General features: G+C 41.6%; 1 protein-coding gene across 5 annotated transcripts in view; it reads left to right on the top strand.

Annotated features, from left to right (window-relative positions):
* The window catches only part of KHDRBS2 (KH RNA binding domain containing, signal transduction associated 2), a 430,380-nt gene that overhangs the window by 180,380 nt on the left and 229,878 nt on the right, over window positions 1–20,122 (top strand). For all 5 annotated transcript variants that reach the window (XR_008933669.1, XR_008933671.1, XR_008933670.1 and 2 more), the window contains exon 3: window positions 8,724–8,840. Coding sequence is in view for 2 of the 5 variants with exons in the window: in XM_056856626.1 (XP_056712604.1) it covers window positions 8,724–8,840 (117 nt within the window). In the remaining 3 variants the exon portion in view is untranslated. The remainder of the gene's footprint in view (window positions 1–8,723; window positions 8,841–20,122) is intronic.

Raw genomic sequence — 20,122 nt, 5'->3', positions numbered from 1 at the left:
CCGAAGCTCCTGTGGGGGCATTTTTGGAGGTAGCACCCCCAAATTTCCAGCATAGCTGCAAGGGACTCTCCTTAGACAGACACCAAAGTTTGGTGAACGTTGGGACAGGGGGTCCAATTTTATGGGCCAGAAAAGGGGTTGCCCCCATCCTCCATGCATTTGAGAACTGAGTTGTCAAGTTTTCAGGTTTAGAAGTTGAGCGTTGCCGAGAACTGGTGGAAGCACGCTGGTGCTTCAAAGTCTGAGGGCTCCGTTCATATCTGGGGCGCATAGCATAATGCCCATGCAAATTAGCTTCCAAACTGAGGGAAACTGCTTAAATGCAAATAATAATAATAATAATAATAATAATAATAATAATAATAATAATAAGGCATGGGAAACATTTCTTTTGGTGGCAAATGACATCCTGTGAACAGTCCTTTATTATGGTCATCAAAAATCTGATTTCAAGAGATGGTCACTGTGTGGGCAAATGAAGCCTCTGCTTGGGGACAGCAGGTTTTCGGGGGGGGGGTGATATCGGAGGTAACTGAAGTCTCGACCATGGGGACTGTTGTGAAGGAGACTGCTCATCTGCGCAGGGGAGGGAGTCTCCTTTGGAAGCCTGGTGGTGTGAGCAGCTGTTGAAGCTGGTTCTTTTTAGTTGGAGGGTATATCCCTCTGGATGGGACTTGGTGAGCCCTGTATTTTAAATAGCCCTCATGCTTGATCCAGATTAACCCACTGAATGGTTGGTCAGACCACATTGGCTCCACTTATGGCCCCGACCTCAAAAGAGAGGTGGTTTGGAGTGGTGGACTGTAACCTGGAGAACCAGGTTTGATTCCCCACTCCTCCACATGAGTGGCAGATGCTAATCTGGTGAATTGGGTTTGTTTCCCCATTCCTTCACACAAAGCCAGCCTGGTGACCTTGGACTGGTCACAGTTCTCGTAGAGCTCTCTCAGCCCCACCTACCTCACAGGGTGTCTGTTGTGGGGAGGGGAAGGGAAGATGATTATAAGCTGGTTTGATTCTTCTTTAAGTGGTAGAGAAAGTCGGCATATAAAAACCAAGTCTTCTAAAGCCCTTGCATGGTACAAATAGTATTGTTTTCACTTTATCAGACCCTTTCCTCTTATTTCAGTGGAAGAGTCAAATTCATATCCCTGCTTAGCCACAAAGCTCAGTGGTTGATAGGCCTAACCTCCATGGATTTGTCTAGTCCCCTTTTAATGACAGCTAACCAACCGACTATCATTATATCCAGCAGCAACAAATCCCATAGATCAATCACTCTTTGAATGAAGAAGTATTTTCTCTGGTCTGTCCAAAATGTACTGCCTATCAGCTTCACTGGTTGCCTGTAAATTCTAGTATTATAGCTCATTTTCAGGTTACTTCCTTATACATATTCTCATGTTGGACAATGAGGCTTTGTAAGTGGCAAGGGATTTAAGCAGAACTGCTTTAAAATAAATACTATCTCTTTAAACTGATGTTAATGAGCATGGGCACATCAGTCAAATTAAAATAAGTGCTTTCCTTTGAATAAAAACATGACTGGAATAAGAAAATTAATGTTTGCACTGTGTTATGAACATGCAAATCACTATGTAAGTGCTGCCTTAATTATAATTGCTATTAATGATGAAATCAAAATTCCAGTGAATTATAATGCATCCTTTAATTAGATTTTGATATACAATTTCTGAAATAATTAAGTCTCCTCTAACTTGGATGTCATCCAGGTTATATATAATACATAATACAGGCTGATCATGTAATTAAAAATGTTTCATAAAACCATTGATAGACCTTGCAAACACAACATTCTCCATTGACTTAAAATAGTATGATGCTGTTTTCTTTCATCAGTGAATTATTCTCCAATACGGTAACATGATTGATGCATATATTCATATGAGGCTTAGCTACCATATTTGCAAAGTGTGGTATGTATGTCTGTGCAGCAATTCTTTTGAAGTATGTTTCTATATAATTTGCTAGAAATTTACATAAGAAAGACTAATATAAAATATGGGTGACTGAAAACGACTCAAGCAAACTGCAAATTATTGTTTGGGTATATGTAAAGCTCCATCCATTTGTTGCTAGTTTTTTGTAAAATTTGAGCCATTTTGTTCAAAAAATGTTTGCAATGTTTGGGACTTTATTCTGTTGGTTCTTTTGGGGAATGAGCATGGGCACGTTCTCTGAAGCCCTCTTTGAAATGTTTTTTTTTTTTTTTATGGTCACATAATGTTCAGTAGTGGTATAAGAATTTATCAGAAGGCGCATAAGCACTGACTACAGACTAACCTTGTCAAAATGGCAAGTTCAGAGGCAAAAACTGAAACTCAGAAAATTCCAGCCAAATCCTGGGGAGAAGCAGTTTTGTTCCTGCAACTATGTCCTACATAAGCAGCTGCCAATAAAGGAATTTTACCCCCTGTGTTGTCACATTCTACCAGCCCTAAGCATTCCATTCAGCATGCACATCTATCAATTGAATGCCAACAGATCCAAGAACCATGGAGGGCAACAACAGAAATTTATTGGCTTTCAGCGCTTTCCTGAGAATTGGTGTAGGGGAACGACGGGGAGAAGGCGCAGGTGAGCCTCCTCCTAAAACTGTTCCGGCTATGCCGATAAACAAACAAACAAAAAAGCCTTTTTGCTGCTTTTTTTTTTGTTTGTTAAACGGGGCCTTTTGCCCCATAGAGAACAGCGAGGCTGTGCCTGCTAAAAAGCAGGCGCAGCAACACTGTTCTTGGCGCTGGTGTAATGGGGCAAAAGGGAACAGGAAGCCGCCTACTGGCAGCTCCTCTCCCCACCCCGTCCTGGGAATGCCCCCCCATGCTGGCACCGCAAGTCTCCGCCATAGTCTGCGCCACAGGGAGACCACGCCATCCTTGTTTAGACGCCATGATTAGACGCACTTATGCTGGCGGCGAGGTCACACCTCCTCCTAAAGAGATTCAGCCAGATTCTCAGGAATGCACGGTTACAGCAGTGCTTTTTTTGTAAACAAACAAAAAAATACTGCTATTCATTGTACTGATTTCCACTAATTCCCCTTCAGGTGTCAGTACTAAGTTCTGGTGAGTACAAGAAGTCCTGACTTAGAGTAAGGCCAGTTGGTCAAGGGGTCTGACTTTGCAACAAATCCCATGAATCAATAATAAACCCGAACCCGAAATTTACTGAATTTTTTTTGCACAACACTACTTCCCTCTGAGCATGTCCCAGTTGTTTTTGAGTGTACTGAGAAGTGCCAATATGTGGGTATAAATCATGAATTATGAACCAATGCCACTTAGGAGGAAGGGTGGATATTGTATGGCAGAGATACAGGCAAAGAAGAGAGATGCTATAGAATTGTGCCAGGTAACACAACTTAAAAAAAATATGGAGATCATTATGGTTTTTCCCAAATAATTTCCAAATATGGAACCACTCTTCTGGAAATAACTGTCTGGACCATGACAACATGTATTGTTCCATATATTTTCCAAAGATTTGTTTTCCAGAAAGTGGTGAATTTTGGGCTGAATGGACTAGAACTACCCTGTTAACACAACAACAAATGATATTTTAAGCAATTTTTGGCTTTAAACAACTCTGGTAAACCAACTGGAACCACTAAGTGGTTGGGGGTGGCAAGCTCCATGATCATCTGACTGGGGAGTCATGCCCTCACACCTCTTTAGCCAGGCCTTTTGTACCCACCTATCAGTTGGGTTACACAAACTGTTTTCACTCCAGCTGACCAGGGAGTTGGGACCACCTTAGCATCTGCCGCAACCTTTGCAGAAAGAGTAAAGGAGAGCCTCCAATCCTTGTGTCATGGGGCAGAAAGCAACTCTGCAACTCATCTGATGGATGGATTTTCTGCCTTCACATTATCTGGCAGAGACAGATGGTGCAGAGGAGAGGGGTGAGCCCCCCAAATCAGGTGGATGGTGGGGCTGCATTTTGTTAATAGGGGTTGTCTAAAATTCTGCATCATATGTTTTTGTATATAATCTTCTTTTATGTGTGGGGGTCATCTTACATTCAGTATTTTCTTTATGGTAGGTGTGTCTGTAAGGCAGTGTTCACATACCTTTTCATAAATCCTTCTTTGCTATTATTACTGCTACTATAGGTGTTAATACCACTAGTACAAATATTATACTAAAGTGTGAGCCAATCTTGCCCAGGTTTACAGTTTATGGGGCCTATTTCCAAATAAGTCTGTAGGACAGTAGCAATAATTTTGATTTTGCAGTAGCCAAGTCTTGGTTTTGTGTACAAAACAGGTAAAGATATTTCTCAGAGTCCTACAACAAATAAAAGATACAGGGTTAAGGAAGAAAGTGGGGCTTCATTAAGAGGAAACAATGATGAATGAAGAGGAACTCAGCTGTCCAGGGTGGGAATATAGCCACCAGGTGAGAACAGGCAATGATGAACAGCAGACATAATGGATAGGTAACCAGAGAACTGGGTTATGGATTCCTTCTGGGTGGGATAACATTACCTCTCTCCCCCTGCAAAAATGTCATGTCACAGAGAACTACAAGCCAGGGCAGATTTTCAGGGGGAAAGTGGATTTTCAGATAGTATTAGTGACGATAGCTTTACTGATGATAAGGGTAAAGCTGTTTTTTGCTTAAGTAGAACCGGTTAGGAGACACAATGCAGGAATGGAAAAATAAAAGGGAGGGTTCCATATGTTACTCTAAAATTGCCTTTTGATTTTCTACATCTTTAACGGGAATGTAAAACCTGGGATGGGTGAAATTGAAATTGATTCTCCCTGGCTTTGGGTCCTGCCTGAACAATGTACATACATAAATCATGAAAACTTAGATGTGCTTTTATGATGTAATCCTATATGTATTTACTCCGGAGTACATATCATTGAACTTTAGAGGCCCACAAAGTTTTTAAGGTTAAATGCTTTTGAGAGTCAAGGGTCCCTTCATCTGACAAAGAGGCCTTTGAAACTTGGAAGCTTATACCCCTAAAATCTTGATAGTCTGTAAGTTGCTTCTGGACTCTAACTCAGGTCTTCTACTGGAGACCAACACTGCTACCCACCTGAAACTATCACAACTATAACTCTGTGGATTTTATTTCTAACTAAAAATGCATAGGATTGTGCTGTTCATGTTGTGAGTCAGCACATAAAGAAGGACGCATAGCATACCAAGACTGTTTCTAAGGCAGTCTTAGGACATACTGCTAGCCAGTCAGAGGCAGACCAGGAAGCCAAAATGGCCTTGGAAAAGATCCATGACCACTTCTGCTGCCACACACTCCTCATAGCGTTGCCAACCTTTAGGTAATAGCAGAAGATCTCCTGCTATTACAACTGATCTCCAGCCGATAGAGATCAGTTCACCTGGAGAAAATGGCTGCTTTGGCAATTGGACTCTATGGCATTGAAGTCCCTCCCCTCCTCAAACCCCGCCCTCCTCAGGGTCCACCCCAAAAATCTCCCACCAGTGGCAAAGAGGGACCTGGCAAACCTAACTCCTCACCTTATGAAGGGCTAGACAGCCCACTGAAGAGAAAGGTGGCACCACTGCACTCCTTCTTGCCAGCCACACCCCACCCAAACTAGTAGGGTGAAAGAAGGCACTGCCATGTTTCTTTCTCCAGATGCACCATCCAGGTGCTGCTCTACCTGTGCTCTTCATTGCTGGCCTGGCCGTGGTGGGGCTAGTGAGGGGGAATACTGTTGCTGCTGGCATAGGGTGAAGTTGAGTGCTGCTGTGCTTGTGCTCCTCTTTGCCATCTTGGATGAGGAGGAGCATTGGCACAGAGGCTCCCTATGCCAGTGGCATGCATATTCCTATTCCTCAGCCCCACAGTTGGGACGGGCAGTGGTGCTTAGAGCAATGGCTACGATTTCCACCGGGAAAGCAAATGGTCAGTCTGCCCCTATAGCCAGCCACTTTTTGCACACAGCAAAATAGACTAATAGATAACTACATGTAGGGCATAACTCCATCGACATAGAGTGGTGATAATTACATCTGTGTGCTCATACAGTTAAAATTAACAAAGGGAAGAACTGGGAATTTTAGCAAATAGTTAAAGAGACTTTGCATTTTTTCCAGTCTAAAGTTTTCGAATATACAGTCTATTCTTAGCTTCTTCTAATTATCTGAATAATAATGAAAAGCATCACACAATACCGGTATTATTTTCAGATTGGAAGGAAGATCATAAATAAAAAATGCTAATAGATGTAAGAGGGGAAAAATAACCAGGCAGTTTTCCACCAGAAGGCCTTCATTAAATTTCCCTGAATAAAGATACATTGGAGACTCGGCACAATTATTTTTTAACCAGGAAATGTATTTTAATGCTATGACTCTTTAAATTTCCTTTATTTACATGCCACAACTTGTTACCAAATTCTGACAGAAAATTACTAGACTGCAAACAGAGGGAATAGCTTGTTATATCCGTATGGACTTGTACTCTGGAAGATGTTTGCTTAGAGTTACTGGCCATCTGCTCGATGGAACTGTGCCAACCTATGGACTTTCAGTGTATGCACTTGTCTCGAGATTTATTGGTGTGAGCCAATGAATAGGCCAATATTGCATCAGTCTGTGAGGTAAATATGAGCGTCTAGCTTTTTGGAGGGGATTTTTTTTCTTAATAAAATTTTCATTGATTTTAGAAATTGAGGTGGATATAAAATGCAGACGTTCTAGTCAGTTTTAGTCCTTCTGTAGGCTAAAGCTGCGAGACGATTTTTGATACCATGGAAGATCAGGTAAATAGGCAGACAGCACTGCCCTTGATCATCCAGTCAGTTTAGCACTTGTATGGTGGTTAGTAGTTATTTCTCCTGCTTCTGGCCTTGACAATTACAATTTCAAACCTTGTTCTACACCCCTCCACACACACACCTAGGGCTGCCTCTTTGCCACTGGCGGGAGGTTTCTGGGATGGAGCCTGAGGAGGGCGGGGTTTGGGAAGGGGAGGGACTTCAATGCCATATGGTTCAATTGCCAAAGCAGCCATTTCCCCCAGGTGAACTGATCTCTATCGGTTGGAGATCAGTTGTAATAGCAGGAGATCCCCAGTTAGTACCTGGAGGTTGGCAACCCTACACACACCTGACTGGCCCACACAGTGTTGGAGGTGGTTTGTGCATATCATCTGGGCGTTCTTTCTTCTTTGGTTGCTGTTGGGTGCTGGTAGGTGTGAATTAGGAGTGCTGCCAGCTCTGGGTTGGGAAATATCTGGAGATTTTGGTGGTGGAGCCTGAGGAGGGCAGGGTTTGGTCTGGGGAGAGACTTCAATGGGGTATAATGCCATGGAATCCACCTTCCAAAGTGGCCACTTTCTCCAGGTGACCTGATCTCTGTCACATGAAGATCAGCTGTAATCCCAGGAAATCTTCAACCACCACCTGGAGATTGGAAGTCCTAATTTCCAGCCATCTGTTGTGGGAAGAACACATACAGTCTGAAATACCTGTGTCCTTTTGAAGAAAAATGCAAGAAGAAACTGCACAGGCTGTTTTTCTTGTTGTTGTTTTGGTGTGAAAAAGGAATTCTATTTCCCTGGTTCGATTCACCAGTTTCAGAAACCTGAAATTTCAGCAATTTATTTTAAACAGCAAAGTTATTTAATTCTGAGAGATTTTGGTCAACCTAAGAATGCATACACGAGAGCCCCATAACAGAAAATTTTAAAACTCTCTAGTTACTGTCTGCACTGTAATGACAATGTTTAAAATTCCCTACCTACATATTTTATGCAGCTCAATACTCAGCCATGCAAGAGCAATCCCTCTAGAAAGAATGTACTGGGTAATTAGTAGAAAGTTTCTAAAGTATCTGATTCTAAATATAATAGAATTCTCTAAATGCTAGTCTCTTCAGACAATGAGTATATGTCTATGGTTTGATACAAATTAACAAACTAAAGTTGATCCCTGATAAAACAGAAATATTGAAGGATGGGAGCCCATAAATTCAGGGAAGTGTTGCCTTATGGGCTACTGCTGTCATTTTGAAGCAAAAAGACTACAGGGAGTAGAAATAAGCCATCCCTTCAGATTCATTATGGCACTCTCCACTTACTTTTTAAATGCCTTGTCCAATATTGTGCCCCTACCTCGCCTCAACTGCCACTCAACAGATTTTATTTAATAACTTGAGAGCACATTTTTAGGAACATGAACTAAATGTTGAAGTTACACATTCAGTGGCATTGTGTCAAGCATGGGATTTTGACCCAGTGCTACCTTGCCAGAGCCAGTGTGCTTCCCCTTCCCCCTTCCTTCCTTCTGCAGCTCCTTGTACCTCCTCCCCCAGAAAGAATCAGGGGAACAGAGTGAGCTGTCACTCAACAGGAAATCAGCAGAATTCACACCAACACTTCTGTCATTTGCACAAGCTGTTCTACCAACACAGCAAAAATGAAGGCAATGTCTGCTGATTCCCCTTCTTGCTGCAGCCCCCCTTCCACCCCTTCCTCATCTTTTTCTAATGGTTCTCCAGCTATCAGGAGCTGCTTTGCAGGAGGTTACAGACAGAATGTCCATTTTGTGAACTCCTTCCACCCTCGGTTATTGGATCCAATGCTCTTTGTTTGCTACTTAATGTAAAGTTGCATGCCAAGTTTTTCCAAGGGTTTTTTCTAAGATATTTGACCTAGCATTTGCTGTCCTTCCAGAACATATCTTTTAATCACTATCGTAAATATTCTGTTTATTTTTCCAGTTTAATTTTGTGGGCAAATTGCTTGGTCCAAGAGGAAATTCCTTGAAAAGATTACAAGAAGAAACAGGGGCCAAAATGTCTATCCTGGGAAAAGGTTCTATGAGAGACAAAGCAAAGGTATTGTATCCAAATCTGATTTTCCATAATGTGCAGTATATTTCAATATGTTTTTCCTCTAGTGGGGAAATGTAGTTATTGGAGTTATTGTATCATTTTTGAAATGGTTAGTAATGTGATGACAGATCCTTCTAAAGCATTACTGGCTGAGGCTGGAGAGCAATTGATTTCCCCTCTCTTGCCCGTATACTGCAGAGAGAGGAAAACGTTTTTAAAACTAAAGGTGAAGGTTTTGTACAGCCCAAGCCTCCACATTAATATGGAATGCTGCTGGCAATGGACATTGGCTACCACCTTGCTGAACCCCCCCCCAACACATTTGTAAGGCTGTGTTCTGATTTGATATAAGACTCATGTTGTGATGGAATCTGGAACAAGGCCTTATTATTTGGGCTGATCAAATACTGAATAAATGACACCCAGAAGTAGGCCCTTCTTCACCACCAGTAGGAGGTTTTTGGGGGTGAAGTCTGAAGAGGGCGGGGTTTGGGGAGGGGAGGGACTTTAGTGCCATAGGATCCATTTGCTAAAGCAGCCATTTTCTCCAGGTGAACTGATCTCTGTCTGCTGGAGATCAGTTGTAATAATGGTAGATCTCCAGCTAGTACCTGGAGGTTGGCTACCCTACCCAGAAGGCCAGGAGCAACCACATTTCCATATCATTTTTTCCCCTTGGGTTGATTCTAAAAGACAGTTTTCAGAAGCAGAACTCCACCCTTCTGAGGGCAAGACCAGCAGGAACCCTAAGATGAAAGTCAATACATTTATAGTCTCAAGGACTTAGAATGAGTTTTCATGTGAACATTTTATGGTGGGTTTTGCATTTATCCTCACAGGTTGGGAATGGATCCTGCATACCCCCAATGGAAAGTGCTGGGCATGGGTAAACTTTCCCCTTTCCCTTGAGGCCACTTGAGTTACTGCTAGTGGAAAAAACAGGAGAGAGTATTTCACCTACCTCTCCTTCTTTCTTCAGCGACCTGGGTTGCTTGGCTTTCCACCCCCCAACCCCTGGCCATTCTATTGCCATTCCCATGCTCATGGGGCTGCCTCTGCCAGAACCTTAGCCTGATAGTGCATAAAATTCAACCTTATACTGCTTCCATTATTAGCTGCTTTGAGTGCTTCTTGTGAAAAAGAAAGGCAGCGTATAAACTAGATCAAATAAAATAACATAAATTCAGGACGAGATCTATAACATTTAGCCACACATGTCTTACTTCCACCTGGAACTTATATTAGGTGAGACAGACTTTAGAACCCAGTAGCAACATCTTGAAGTTGGCTTTTCATTGCAATTGATTTTTTTTTCTTGGTTATATCATCACACCTATAGCTGACTGTATAGAAAAGGATCAGTTCAATCCCAACAACACTTTCCTGGGTGTAAGCTCCATTGAATAGACCTGAGTAGGATTGTGAGTAGACTTTTTTTTTTTAGGATTGCTCTCTAATGCAGAATTGCTTTAAATTTGAATCAGTGCCTGGTTTCGTTTATTGATTCCAATCAGTCTCCTGTATAGTTATTTTTCCCAGGCGTAGAATATTTATCAGTTCCTCTGAGTTATTTATGACACTGTATTCTGGAATCCTGGTTTACTTCTATCTCTCTGTCACCTCTGTCATTCATCTCAGCAGTTAAAACAGCAGAATGGCACAGCAAGTAATCAGTTTAAGATAGAAGTGGATCATTAAGTTGCCATTTTATGCAGCACTGTCACTCTATTTGATGCTGTATTGGTCTTGTATTGCTATTGTATTTAAACAAAAACCTACTTGTTAAAATTGTTTGTGACTAAAATGAATCAAGATTATCCTATTTCTGGCAGTAGGTGTTTAGTGGTTGTTGACGTGTTTCCCTCCCTCCCAAACACAAAAGTTCTTTGATGTCAGGATGCAACAAAGTGTTGACCCACATCAGCTGACATATGTGGAGTAAAGGTAACTTATTGGGCACTTACATAAATCCTCCTTGAAAATCTATGAAGTGTAACGGCCTAAGGCATGACCTGTGGATGTTACCTCGTAGGAAATTCTAGTGTGCAGGACTCATTTAAATGGATAAGGTTGCCAGGTCCCTCTTCGCCACTGGTGGAAGGGTTTTAGAGCAGAGCCTGAGGAGTGTGGGGTCTGGGGAGGGGAGAGACTTCAATGCCATAGAGTCCAATTGCCAAAGTGGCCATTTTCTCCAAATGAGCTGATCTCTATCGGCTGGAGATCAGCTGTAATAGCAGGAGATCTCCAGCTAAAACTTGGAGGTTGGCAACTCTATAAATGAACAAGAGATGTGACAAAGCAATAAGAGAACCCTCCACCCTCATCTCAGAGCTTCAATTATCCACCCCAAAACCTTCATCTTAATGCCAAATTCACACTCATTCAAGAGCTTATTCTCTAGGTAGCAGGGCAGATATGAGAGAAATAGTTTTAGTAATTTATTATTTATTTAAATGTTAATATCCCACTTTTCTCTCTAGAGATCCTAGAGATGTGTCAGATAACTTCTGGGTTTCCCCGGAAGTGACATCATGCAGTTGCCAACAGCCACACCCCCACGCACATCTCCACCCCTCCTGGTCTTTCACTGGTTGCAACCCCTTGGCTCTTGCCCATGCTTTGACCTCTGGCTACTCCCAGCCCTTAGACCTGCATACAGGAAGCATAAAAAGGCATAGTGACAAGGTGTGCAACAACAGTTCTTCTCCCTGCCTCCTGCCTCCGGAAGTGTGCTGCACTTCCCGGATGGAAAGATTCCCCCCCCCCCTTTTTGGATGGCCTGGAAATATGTGACTACATGTAAAATGTTGCTCTTTTTAAAAATCACTGAACTTCAAAACTTTCAGTGACTAAATTGCAGAGTGTATTTTTTTTAAATCAACTGTAAAAGTTGTTTGCTTAACGTAATGGATACTGGGGGGAAATGTGCCCATCTTAAGATAACAGCCAATTTCACTGAGATCTTATGACAGGTGGAAATAACAGACTCTCCATCTTGAGAACTCTGATTACCCTGCTGTCTCATATGATGCCTTTAAAGCTTGTCATTCTTACACTGGGCTGGTGGCTCAAACATATAATAACGTCGTCCTCAGGAGTTAAAGCGATAGGATTAAACACAGTCATGCTAAACGGATCACCTCACAATTCTCTTTTTTCCTTGGCTGCCCTACCTTCCCTTCTTATCATTTAAAAAACAGTTTCAACTGGCCTGGAAGAAAGTGATGAAAGAGAGCAATTAAAATCCTACAGACAAGTGAAATTTGATTACAAGCGGAATTATATATAGGCGTTGATTCTCAGGAACTTCATATGTGATGTACCCAGTTAGCAATCACCAGTAATTATGTTTGCAACTACCTCTTCCAAGATAAAACTTTGGTTACTAATTATGTGTCATTAAATACATGCTTATGCATGCAAATAAATAATTGTTTTCATAAACTCTGCTAAATGAGGTTGTTGTGGCCTGCATATACAAGACACTCTGGATGGTTAAACTCTGCTATATTGTACACTGTCTTCTGACAGGAATAGCTGTGCTGGTTGGGCATTGTGAAAGGCTTGCAATATAGGGATGGTAAGGGGAGCAGCCCATGTGTCCTGGGTTTTAGACTACGCGTGGCTTTTTCTCAGGAGCCCCTGTTGTCCCGACCAAGTTAATGATGATGCGCATGAGTGTCTATTGTTGTATACAACTAAGTGGGCCTTTGTACTGAGTTTGTTTTCAGTATTCTCTTCTTCTCCTCATCTGAATTTTGCTTTGGGTGTGGGAATTCTGAGTTCCTGATCTGGTTTCCAAAGTGGAATCATTTAAGACATCATTAGACATCATCCATTGTTCCATGTTCCCCTGGCACATTTTATATGGAGTGTGGAACATGTACAGTTTGCTGCAGCTTTTAATTCCTTCATGTCTTTCCCACCATTTCAGTAATAACACACATATGAACCATAATAAAACAAAACAATAGTGTATGATTGCACATTAATTCTTTTTATATAGTGTTTCACTTATGTAATGTATACTAACTTGTATTGATCAAACACCCCAAAATGAAATGGTTTGGTAAGTTGTATCAGGATTCTTTTTGCATGGAGTTTTCTTAATGTACTGGAGAGCATGTGCACATCAGCAAAGCATCACACAAAGGGATGCGATCATTTGTACAATCAAATCAGAAGTGTGGGTGGTCTATGATGAGCTTGTGCACGTACGTTGATAAGAAGGGATACGAATCAGCTGAAGGAACTCAATGCAGCAGACAGTCTAAACTCCAAATCTCAAATTAAGTTTCTCAGTTCTCTTACAGTGCATTCCTGAAGGGGGGGGGGCGAACCGCAGCAGCCTGGACGGTGCAGCTGAGAATCCTCCTCAGAGGCTTCCCAGCTGCCACGGAGGGGGGGGGAAGCCTTTTTTCCAAAATAAAACCAGGAAAAAAGGCTTTTTCCCCCATAGGGAAAAAAAGGTGGTGCAGGGCCGCTGCCATCCTGGGAGGTGTTCCCGGGCTGAAAGGGGTTTGGAAGCTGCCTAACGGTAGCTCCCCCCCCCCCCCAGAAAGCCCTGGGAATGCCTCCCAGGATGCCGGTGCGGGGACTTGCACTAGGAGAACGCTGGTGGGATGGACACTGGTAGGATGGACGCTGGTGTAGGGGTCACACCGGCATATGGGTCATGCCGGCTCCTGAGAGCATCCCCCCCCCTTCAGGAATGCACTGTTAGTTAACAATTCAGAAGTAGAGTGTGTAGGGCAGAATGAATTTATGGAACAAAATGAGGGAAATACTGCAAAGTATAAGAAAGGAAAGTAATCACACAAAATGTTCTTTAATGGTCTTTAGAACACCGTGTTTGCATTTTGATCTAAAATGGAATTTGGATTTTGCTGAGCCTTGCTTTTTTATTAAAATATGTTTGCATCTGCATCAGAATCTAAAATGGAGTCTCCACATAAGGTCTGGAAGAATTGTCTCACTTGAAATCCTGTGTGCTACGATTAATGATTCTCAGAGACTGGATTAGCAGTGCTCATCAGATTCAAGGGGGTAGGAGACAAAACTTCAGTAGGTGTTTTGTCATTCTACTCAGCTACTATAAAATAAAATTGTTCAATGCTTTCTGAGACCCCAGGGACTTTGCTTTAGGGGGGAAGTAAAAAATTCTACAAGATATCCAGATGATGACATTAACCATGACCTCTTGTCTTCATAAATCTTTGTCTGTGAAGCGACATTGAAGATATTTGGATTGACATGCCAAATTGCCAGTTATAATACCCATAATGGGTATTGTGGCCATGTTAGTAGGGCACTTTATCCAACTGACTCTCACTTTACATGTGAAGCATTATATAAAACCCACCAACTTCCCCCAGTTTCATGCTGGATTGGTTTTTATAATGTTCAGTTTTGAGTAACAAAAATGAAAGTTCAATAAAGAGATGGCAGACTTCATTAAATCAATTATATTTTGGAGAAAACATAGGATTATTACCATGTTTGGTTAGAAGACACATGTATACATACTCGATACACTTTGATGTGAATGTTGTCTTCTTCCTCTGCTGGCTTTTTGCCTTTTGTCTCCATGATGGACAGAGATAATTTACTGCTTAGGTAAAACCTAGAGGCAAGCAGATCTCAACACCAAGATCGAGGTGGGGGGGATCATAAAAAGGAAGCTTCTTTGCAGTACTCTCGTCTGCTGAGTCTTCCTCTGATGGAGAAAGAATTTCTTTGTTAGATGATATCTTTCTCTATTGCAGAAATGCTTGGCAGGAGGGCATTGTAGGATCACATTTGGCAGGATAGAATTGTAAAATCCAGCCCTTAATCCTGTTTTATACTTCTGGGGAGTTTTGATCTGAATTTTTCAAAACCATCCAGTAACGATGTCCATAGTCATGTTTTGTATTCCACAAAAATGAGTTTGTAAAACTACTTGTGTTGCTCTGCAATAGATTTCCCTCTGTGATCAATTTATAAGAGGAAAGTGCCATTAGAACAAAGAATTTATTTGTTCTCCAGCAACTTGAATGCATAGGTTCTGTTAGACATAATACTAAACCATTGTACACTCTCCCCCTCCATCAAGCTCACCCTGTTTGGAGGCAGAGCATAATTGGCAGCTGCAGCCAAACTGTTTATACTATTCTTTGCACTTGTCCTTCAAACCAAAATTGCAAATCTTTTAGTGCAATTCTAAGGGTTGTCTGTGCTTCAGCAGCTGGTTGCTGGTCTAACTGTGGCATTGCTAGTATGCTCCCTAAGGGTTTTGCTAGTGAGTGGCCAGCAGGAAAGAGTGTGTAGCTGGGTTTTCGTGGCCGCAACTGCATCAGTGTTCCCAGCAACCACACCATAGCGTCCCATCTGGACGTTGTGTTGCAATGGCTGGGCAGTGACTGACAGGGTAGGCAGAACCAATCAGGAGCCAGCAGAGCTGGGGGCGTAGCCTGGCATATCTCTGCCCAGGAGTGGGAAGGGGCATGGCTAGGGATTTTGGCACTGTGTCCCCCTTAAAAGGACAAAGTCCTGTCACAAGTCCCTTGGTAGCTGACAGAGTTGGCAAGAGCCCCAGCAATTCCCCTCCCATGGATGCCCTTGGGTGCCCTCACCTCAAGAGGGGCACAGGGAGAGTGTACCAAGTCTCTGTCGCTCACCTGTGGGGGCTCCTCTTGGCAGCCCAGACATACTGCTGAGATCACCATATTCCTGCTCAGTTGCCAGGGCCCCAGCAAGGGCTCCAAGTCCCCTCCCAAAACCCCGCCCTCCTCAGGCTCCACCCCAAAAACCTCCCTCCGGTGGCAAAGAGGAACCTGGCAACCCCATCTATGACCTTTGCTTCCAGGGTCCAAATTGATTGAAGCTGCTTCCTTTAATCCTTTTAATAGAAATAAAATAAAACAATTAAAGGAAAATGACATGGGGTCACACTTAGACTTTATGCCATGCAGGTGGCTTGTATATGCTCTTCATACCCCTGCCTGTTACCCAGTCAGAGGCAAATGTGATCTTCAAGTAAGCTGCATTTTAAGTTCATTCAACTGATTTGTGCTCATGAAGTGAAGGTTCAAAAACTCATGGCTTGTTGGCAATATTGATATGTCTTAATTTAATAAATTTCCTTGTTTTGTGGAAGTAATGTTCAGGGGTCTCCCACTTACAGCTTTGTACCTAGCTGCCTAGCACAAGTCTGTGCTTAGCACTTGCTATCTTAGAGCTAAACTAGACATGGTGGTGGCCATGGGGCCAACCCTTGGCCACTGACACCATTTTAATGGAGAATTTAGCTGTTTAAATATTGCTGTGAGGGCCAATCCTGATTGGGCCTGTGGTATGGCAGCAACAGGCAATCTTGCTCCAACTGTCCCTTTTAAAGTGCCAAAACAGACAAGGAGGGGAGGCTGTTTTGGCATTTTAAAAGGCATGGGGGGGGGGGCAAGATTGCCCGCTGCTGCCACATCCTTGCTCAGGCTGTTGCAGCAATTTTTTAATGGCTAATTTGTCCTCTAAAACGGTGTTAGTGGCCACAGGTTGGCCCCCTGGCTGCCGTCACATATAGTTTGGCCCATAGGTATTATGATTCCTTATGTTATTAAAGTTGATAGCCTCCTTCAGGTGACACTCAAAGCCTATGGACTGTGAACACATTAATTCATACTTAATTTTCCATTATATTTCCCAAAGTCAAGAGTGGTACTATCAGTCTGTTTTTTAGTACTAGCTACAACATCAAGGAGCTGTCTGTGAGGTGAGGGGGAGCACATTTGCCTGCATTCATGGAATATATGTGCTTTGCAAGTTGCATTACATGAACATTGAGAACATTGAGAAGCTTTGTGACTGTTTACTTCAGAACTCTGCAGCATCTTTTCCTGGGGATTTAGCAAAGCCAAGCCTGAGCGTCTTTCAAAAATGTTGTAAGAATTTCTTGATTGGTATTAGGATACAGGTATTAGGATACAGGTATTTCAGTGTGTGTGTATGTGTGTGTGTGTTAAGCCCCAACAATGTGTTATCAGGTAGGCTAAAACCAAATAGATATTTCCCCCCTTAAAATTCAAGCTGACGGGAGCAGATGGTTTTTTTCTGTCTCCAACATGTCTTAGCATCAGTCAAACAATAGAATAGAGTGAGTTTTGTACCTATGTTGTTTGTGGTTCTGTTGAAACATTGTACATGTTTAGTCGTTGTCTCCCTTGGCTATAAGGAGTTTGTTATAATAGATCTTCCTGGTTGCTGTCTGGAAGATGGAACATCAAGTGCCAACTACACATTTTGCCTTTTAGCTCTGGGGTCCTAGAATCCCTGTTGTACAGACCTCAGTCCTGCCTATAGGGTAGGTTTTTAAATTTGTTGTGAAGATTAAACCTTCTGCTTAACTTTTAAATGTTAATTTAAATGTTAATTTAAATGTAAATCCTTCCAAAATGTTTCATGAAGTGGCGTAGTATTTCAGGGAAATTGGGGTGGCTTTTTCAAAACCAAGGAACAAAGAGGGCAATTAACCTTCTTTAGAAAATTACATTGTTTTAAGGTAAGGTTGCCAACCTCCAGGTATTGGTTGGAGATCTCCTGCTATTATCACTGATCTCCAGGTAATTAAGATCAGTTCACCTAGAGAAAATGGCCGCTTTGGCAATTGGACTCTATGGCTTTAAAACCCATTGAAGTCCCTCTCCTCCACAAACCCTGCCCTCCTCAGGCTCCTTGCCTAAAAGTTCCAGGTGTTTCCCACTCATCTGGCAACCCTATTTTAAGGGAATACTTGGCAAATAATTGCATCAGGCTTGGAACAGGTGCTATGAAAAATCTGCTGTCTTATTATGGGTGTGACAAAACAGGGATAACTGAAGTATCCATTTCCTGATGTTTGAATAGACTGTCATATTTCTGAATATTGAAAGGAAAGCTAGGATAATCAGGCTGCTGTTCTAAAAAACAAAGACATAAGAGGTTTGGTCTTATAATTCTTACCTAAACTTTATACTTCATTTATCATGACATATTGGTAAATGCTTGATGATACCAATATTGCCAAATAAATATTTAGATCAACTATGTGGCACTGGCCAGATCCCATGTCCATATGCAAAAAAAAAGGTCTAAATCAGACCTTGAGACATAACAAATTCTGATAATTATCTGTATCTGAAAAGCCTTAAAGTGCCCTCAAAAATATCCAGTTCTACCAACAGTTCTGTAGTTTACCAATAAAGTTTGGTATATCAGAACTGGCTGAGAAAGGTTCACATTTCTAAAGTTTTCAAGTTGATCCTTCTTGTCAAGACTGATATAAAAATATAATAGAAAACACATCCAGAATAGTTGATTATGACAAACTTGTGAAGGTACTGTCCATTCATTAAGCCCAATTTTAGTCCCAGTTTTTTTTAAATATACTATGTATATGACTAAAACTTGCCAGTCAAAATTTAGAAGAAGTAGTGACATATTTACAGTCAAGCCAGGAATCAGTTCCTATTTTCAATGCTAGGGTTTTGCTCTGGGGCTTGTAGAGTAGTAATGAAGAAGAATACCTCTGAGTATATACAGACAGAAGAAAATTGAATATGTTTGAGATCAGGGAGAATTGTTTCAGAGCAAAAAGAGCTACTTGCTCAAGGTAGTCTTGAGACCCAGCTTCTCTACTTTTGGAAACTAAACATTCTGACATCCTGACTGTTGGTTGCAGTTAATTTTGCTTACTCTGCTACTTTCACAGGCTGAACAGGCTCGGTGACATAATTGTTTCACTACTCCATTTGTATTGTTTATAACAGGGATGCTAAAAACATGATTAGATATTACAAATTGTTGTGGTCCAAAGGTTATCTGACTATGAAAGCAAGGTCGCTGTAGAAACAGACCATAAAAGATGGCTTTGCAACCAGTTACGCTGGGAACATGGTTTTCGTTGTAACTAGTTGAATCCAAGGGATTCAAGTATGAAGAGAGGGCAGTTGAAGGTTTAAAGGCCTAATCAGTGGTCAAGCTTCCTTCACCAAGTTCACTGAGCCTTCAAGAGTAGCCGAATTGAAACTACAGAAATGTAAATAATGTCTAGCAAAGAAAAAACGAAAAGGTAATATTAGAGACAAAATGTGAAATAGAGATAAGGTTGGGTATGCTATGATGCTGGCACATTTACCGGAGTATCTTGAGAACCATCTCTCTCCCCCACCCCCTTATGGTCTTGCGAACCCATCTGCATTTGTGCAGAGCAATGATTTATCGTTCAGAATGTTTTATTTATCTGCATTGATCTCCATGCAGACTAGGTTTTGATACTGCTGTGCATTATTTTATTATTATTGTTTTTGGTGTTTTACATATATATAAATGCAGAAAGGACCGTTCTGAATTATTTGCAGCAATTATGTTAAATCCCAGTTTCCCCTGCACAGTGATTTTCAGTGCTCCCAAGAACTATGATAAATACTTTTAATATGCTTTAATGGGTTACTGTTACAAGAAATTGTTGTACTTGCCACTACAGAGGCAGCATTACATTACATTACAGTGCAGACAATTAAACGGAACAATGAAAAAAATGCCAGGCTTGAAACAACAGCTCTTTGGAGCTCTGTGCGATTCAATTCTGTGATCAACATAATAGGGGAAGATAGTGAGTGAAATTTAGATAGCTCAGCTAGATATGATTGTGTTTGTAATATCTCCATCAGGGATTAATGCTCCCTTATTCAGAGAGATTGATTAGCTCTTGAATTATTTTTCTGATTGATTACTATTGTACTGTAACATCCCGTCTTCATATATCTAACCAGGATCAATATAACTTTATTGTTAGAACTTCATATTGGCACAGTTATGGTGCAATCAGCAGTAATTTGTGGTTCCTCAATTACAATTTTAAAGGGAATCTGCTACGTCTGTTACTTTAGCTAGTAGCCATATTTAACGAGGAGAAAATTAACTTCCTTGCATCATGTCTGAAAGAAGTGTAGCATTAATTTTACATATGCTCCAACATAAGCATTTTCCTCAGTGTATTAGTTATAATTTCATTTAAGAGAATGTGAGAAAAATTAAGAGTTGCAAACTTAGCCAGCCTTGTGTACAATTTATATGGTGATTCATTTGTATAAAAAGGAGTTGCTTACTAGGGATGACAGACTCCAGGTGGGACCTGGGGATCCTCTGGAATTACAGCTAATCTCCAGAATACAGAGATTGGTTATCCTGGAGAAAATGGCTACTTTGGAAAGTGAACTCTATGGCACTGCAGCCCACTGAGGTCCCTCCTCCCACCCCGGGTACTATCC

Source organism: Euleptes europaea, chromosome 10 (genome assembly GCF_029931775.1).
Source record: "Euleptes europaea isolate rEulEur1 chromosome 10, rEulEur1.hap1, whole genome shotgun sequence".
Taxonomy (NCBI): domain Eukaryota; kingdom Metazoa; phylum Chordata; class Lepidosauria; order Squamata; family Sphaerodactylidae; genus Euleptes; species Euleptes europaea.
The sequence above is the reverse complement of the archived record's forward strand: the minus strand, read 5'-3'. Positions and strand labels throughout refer to the sequence as shown.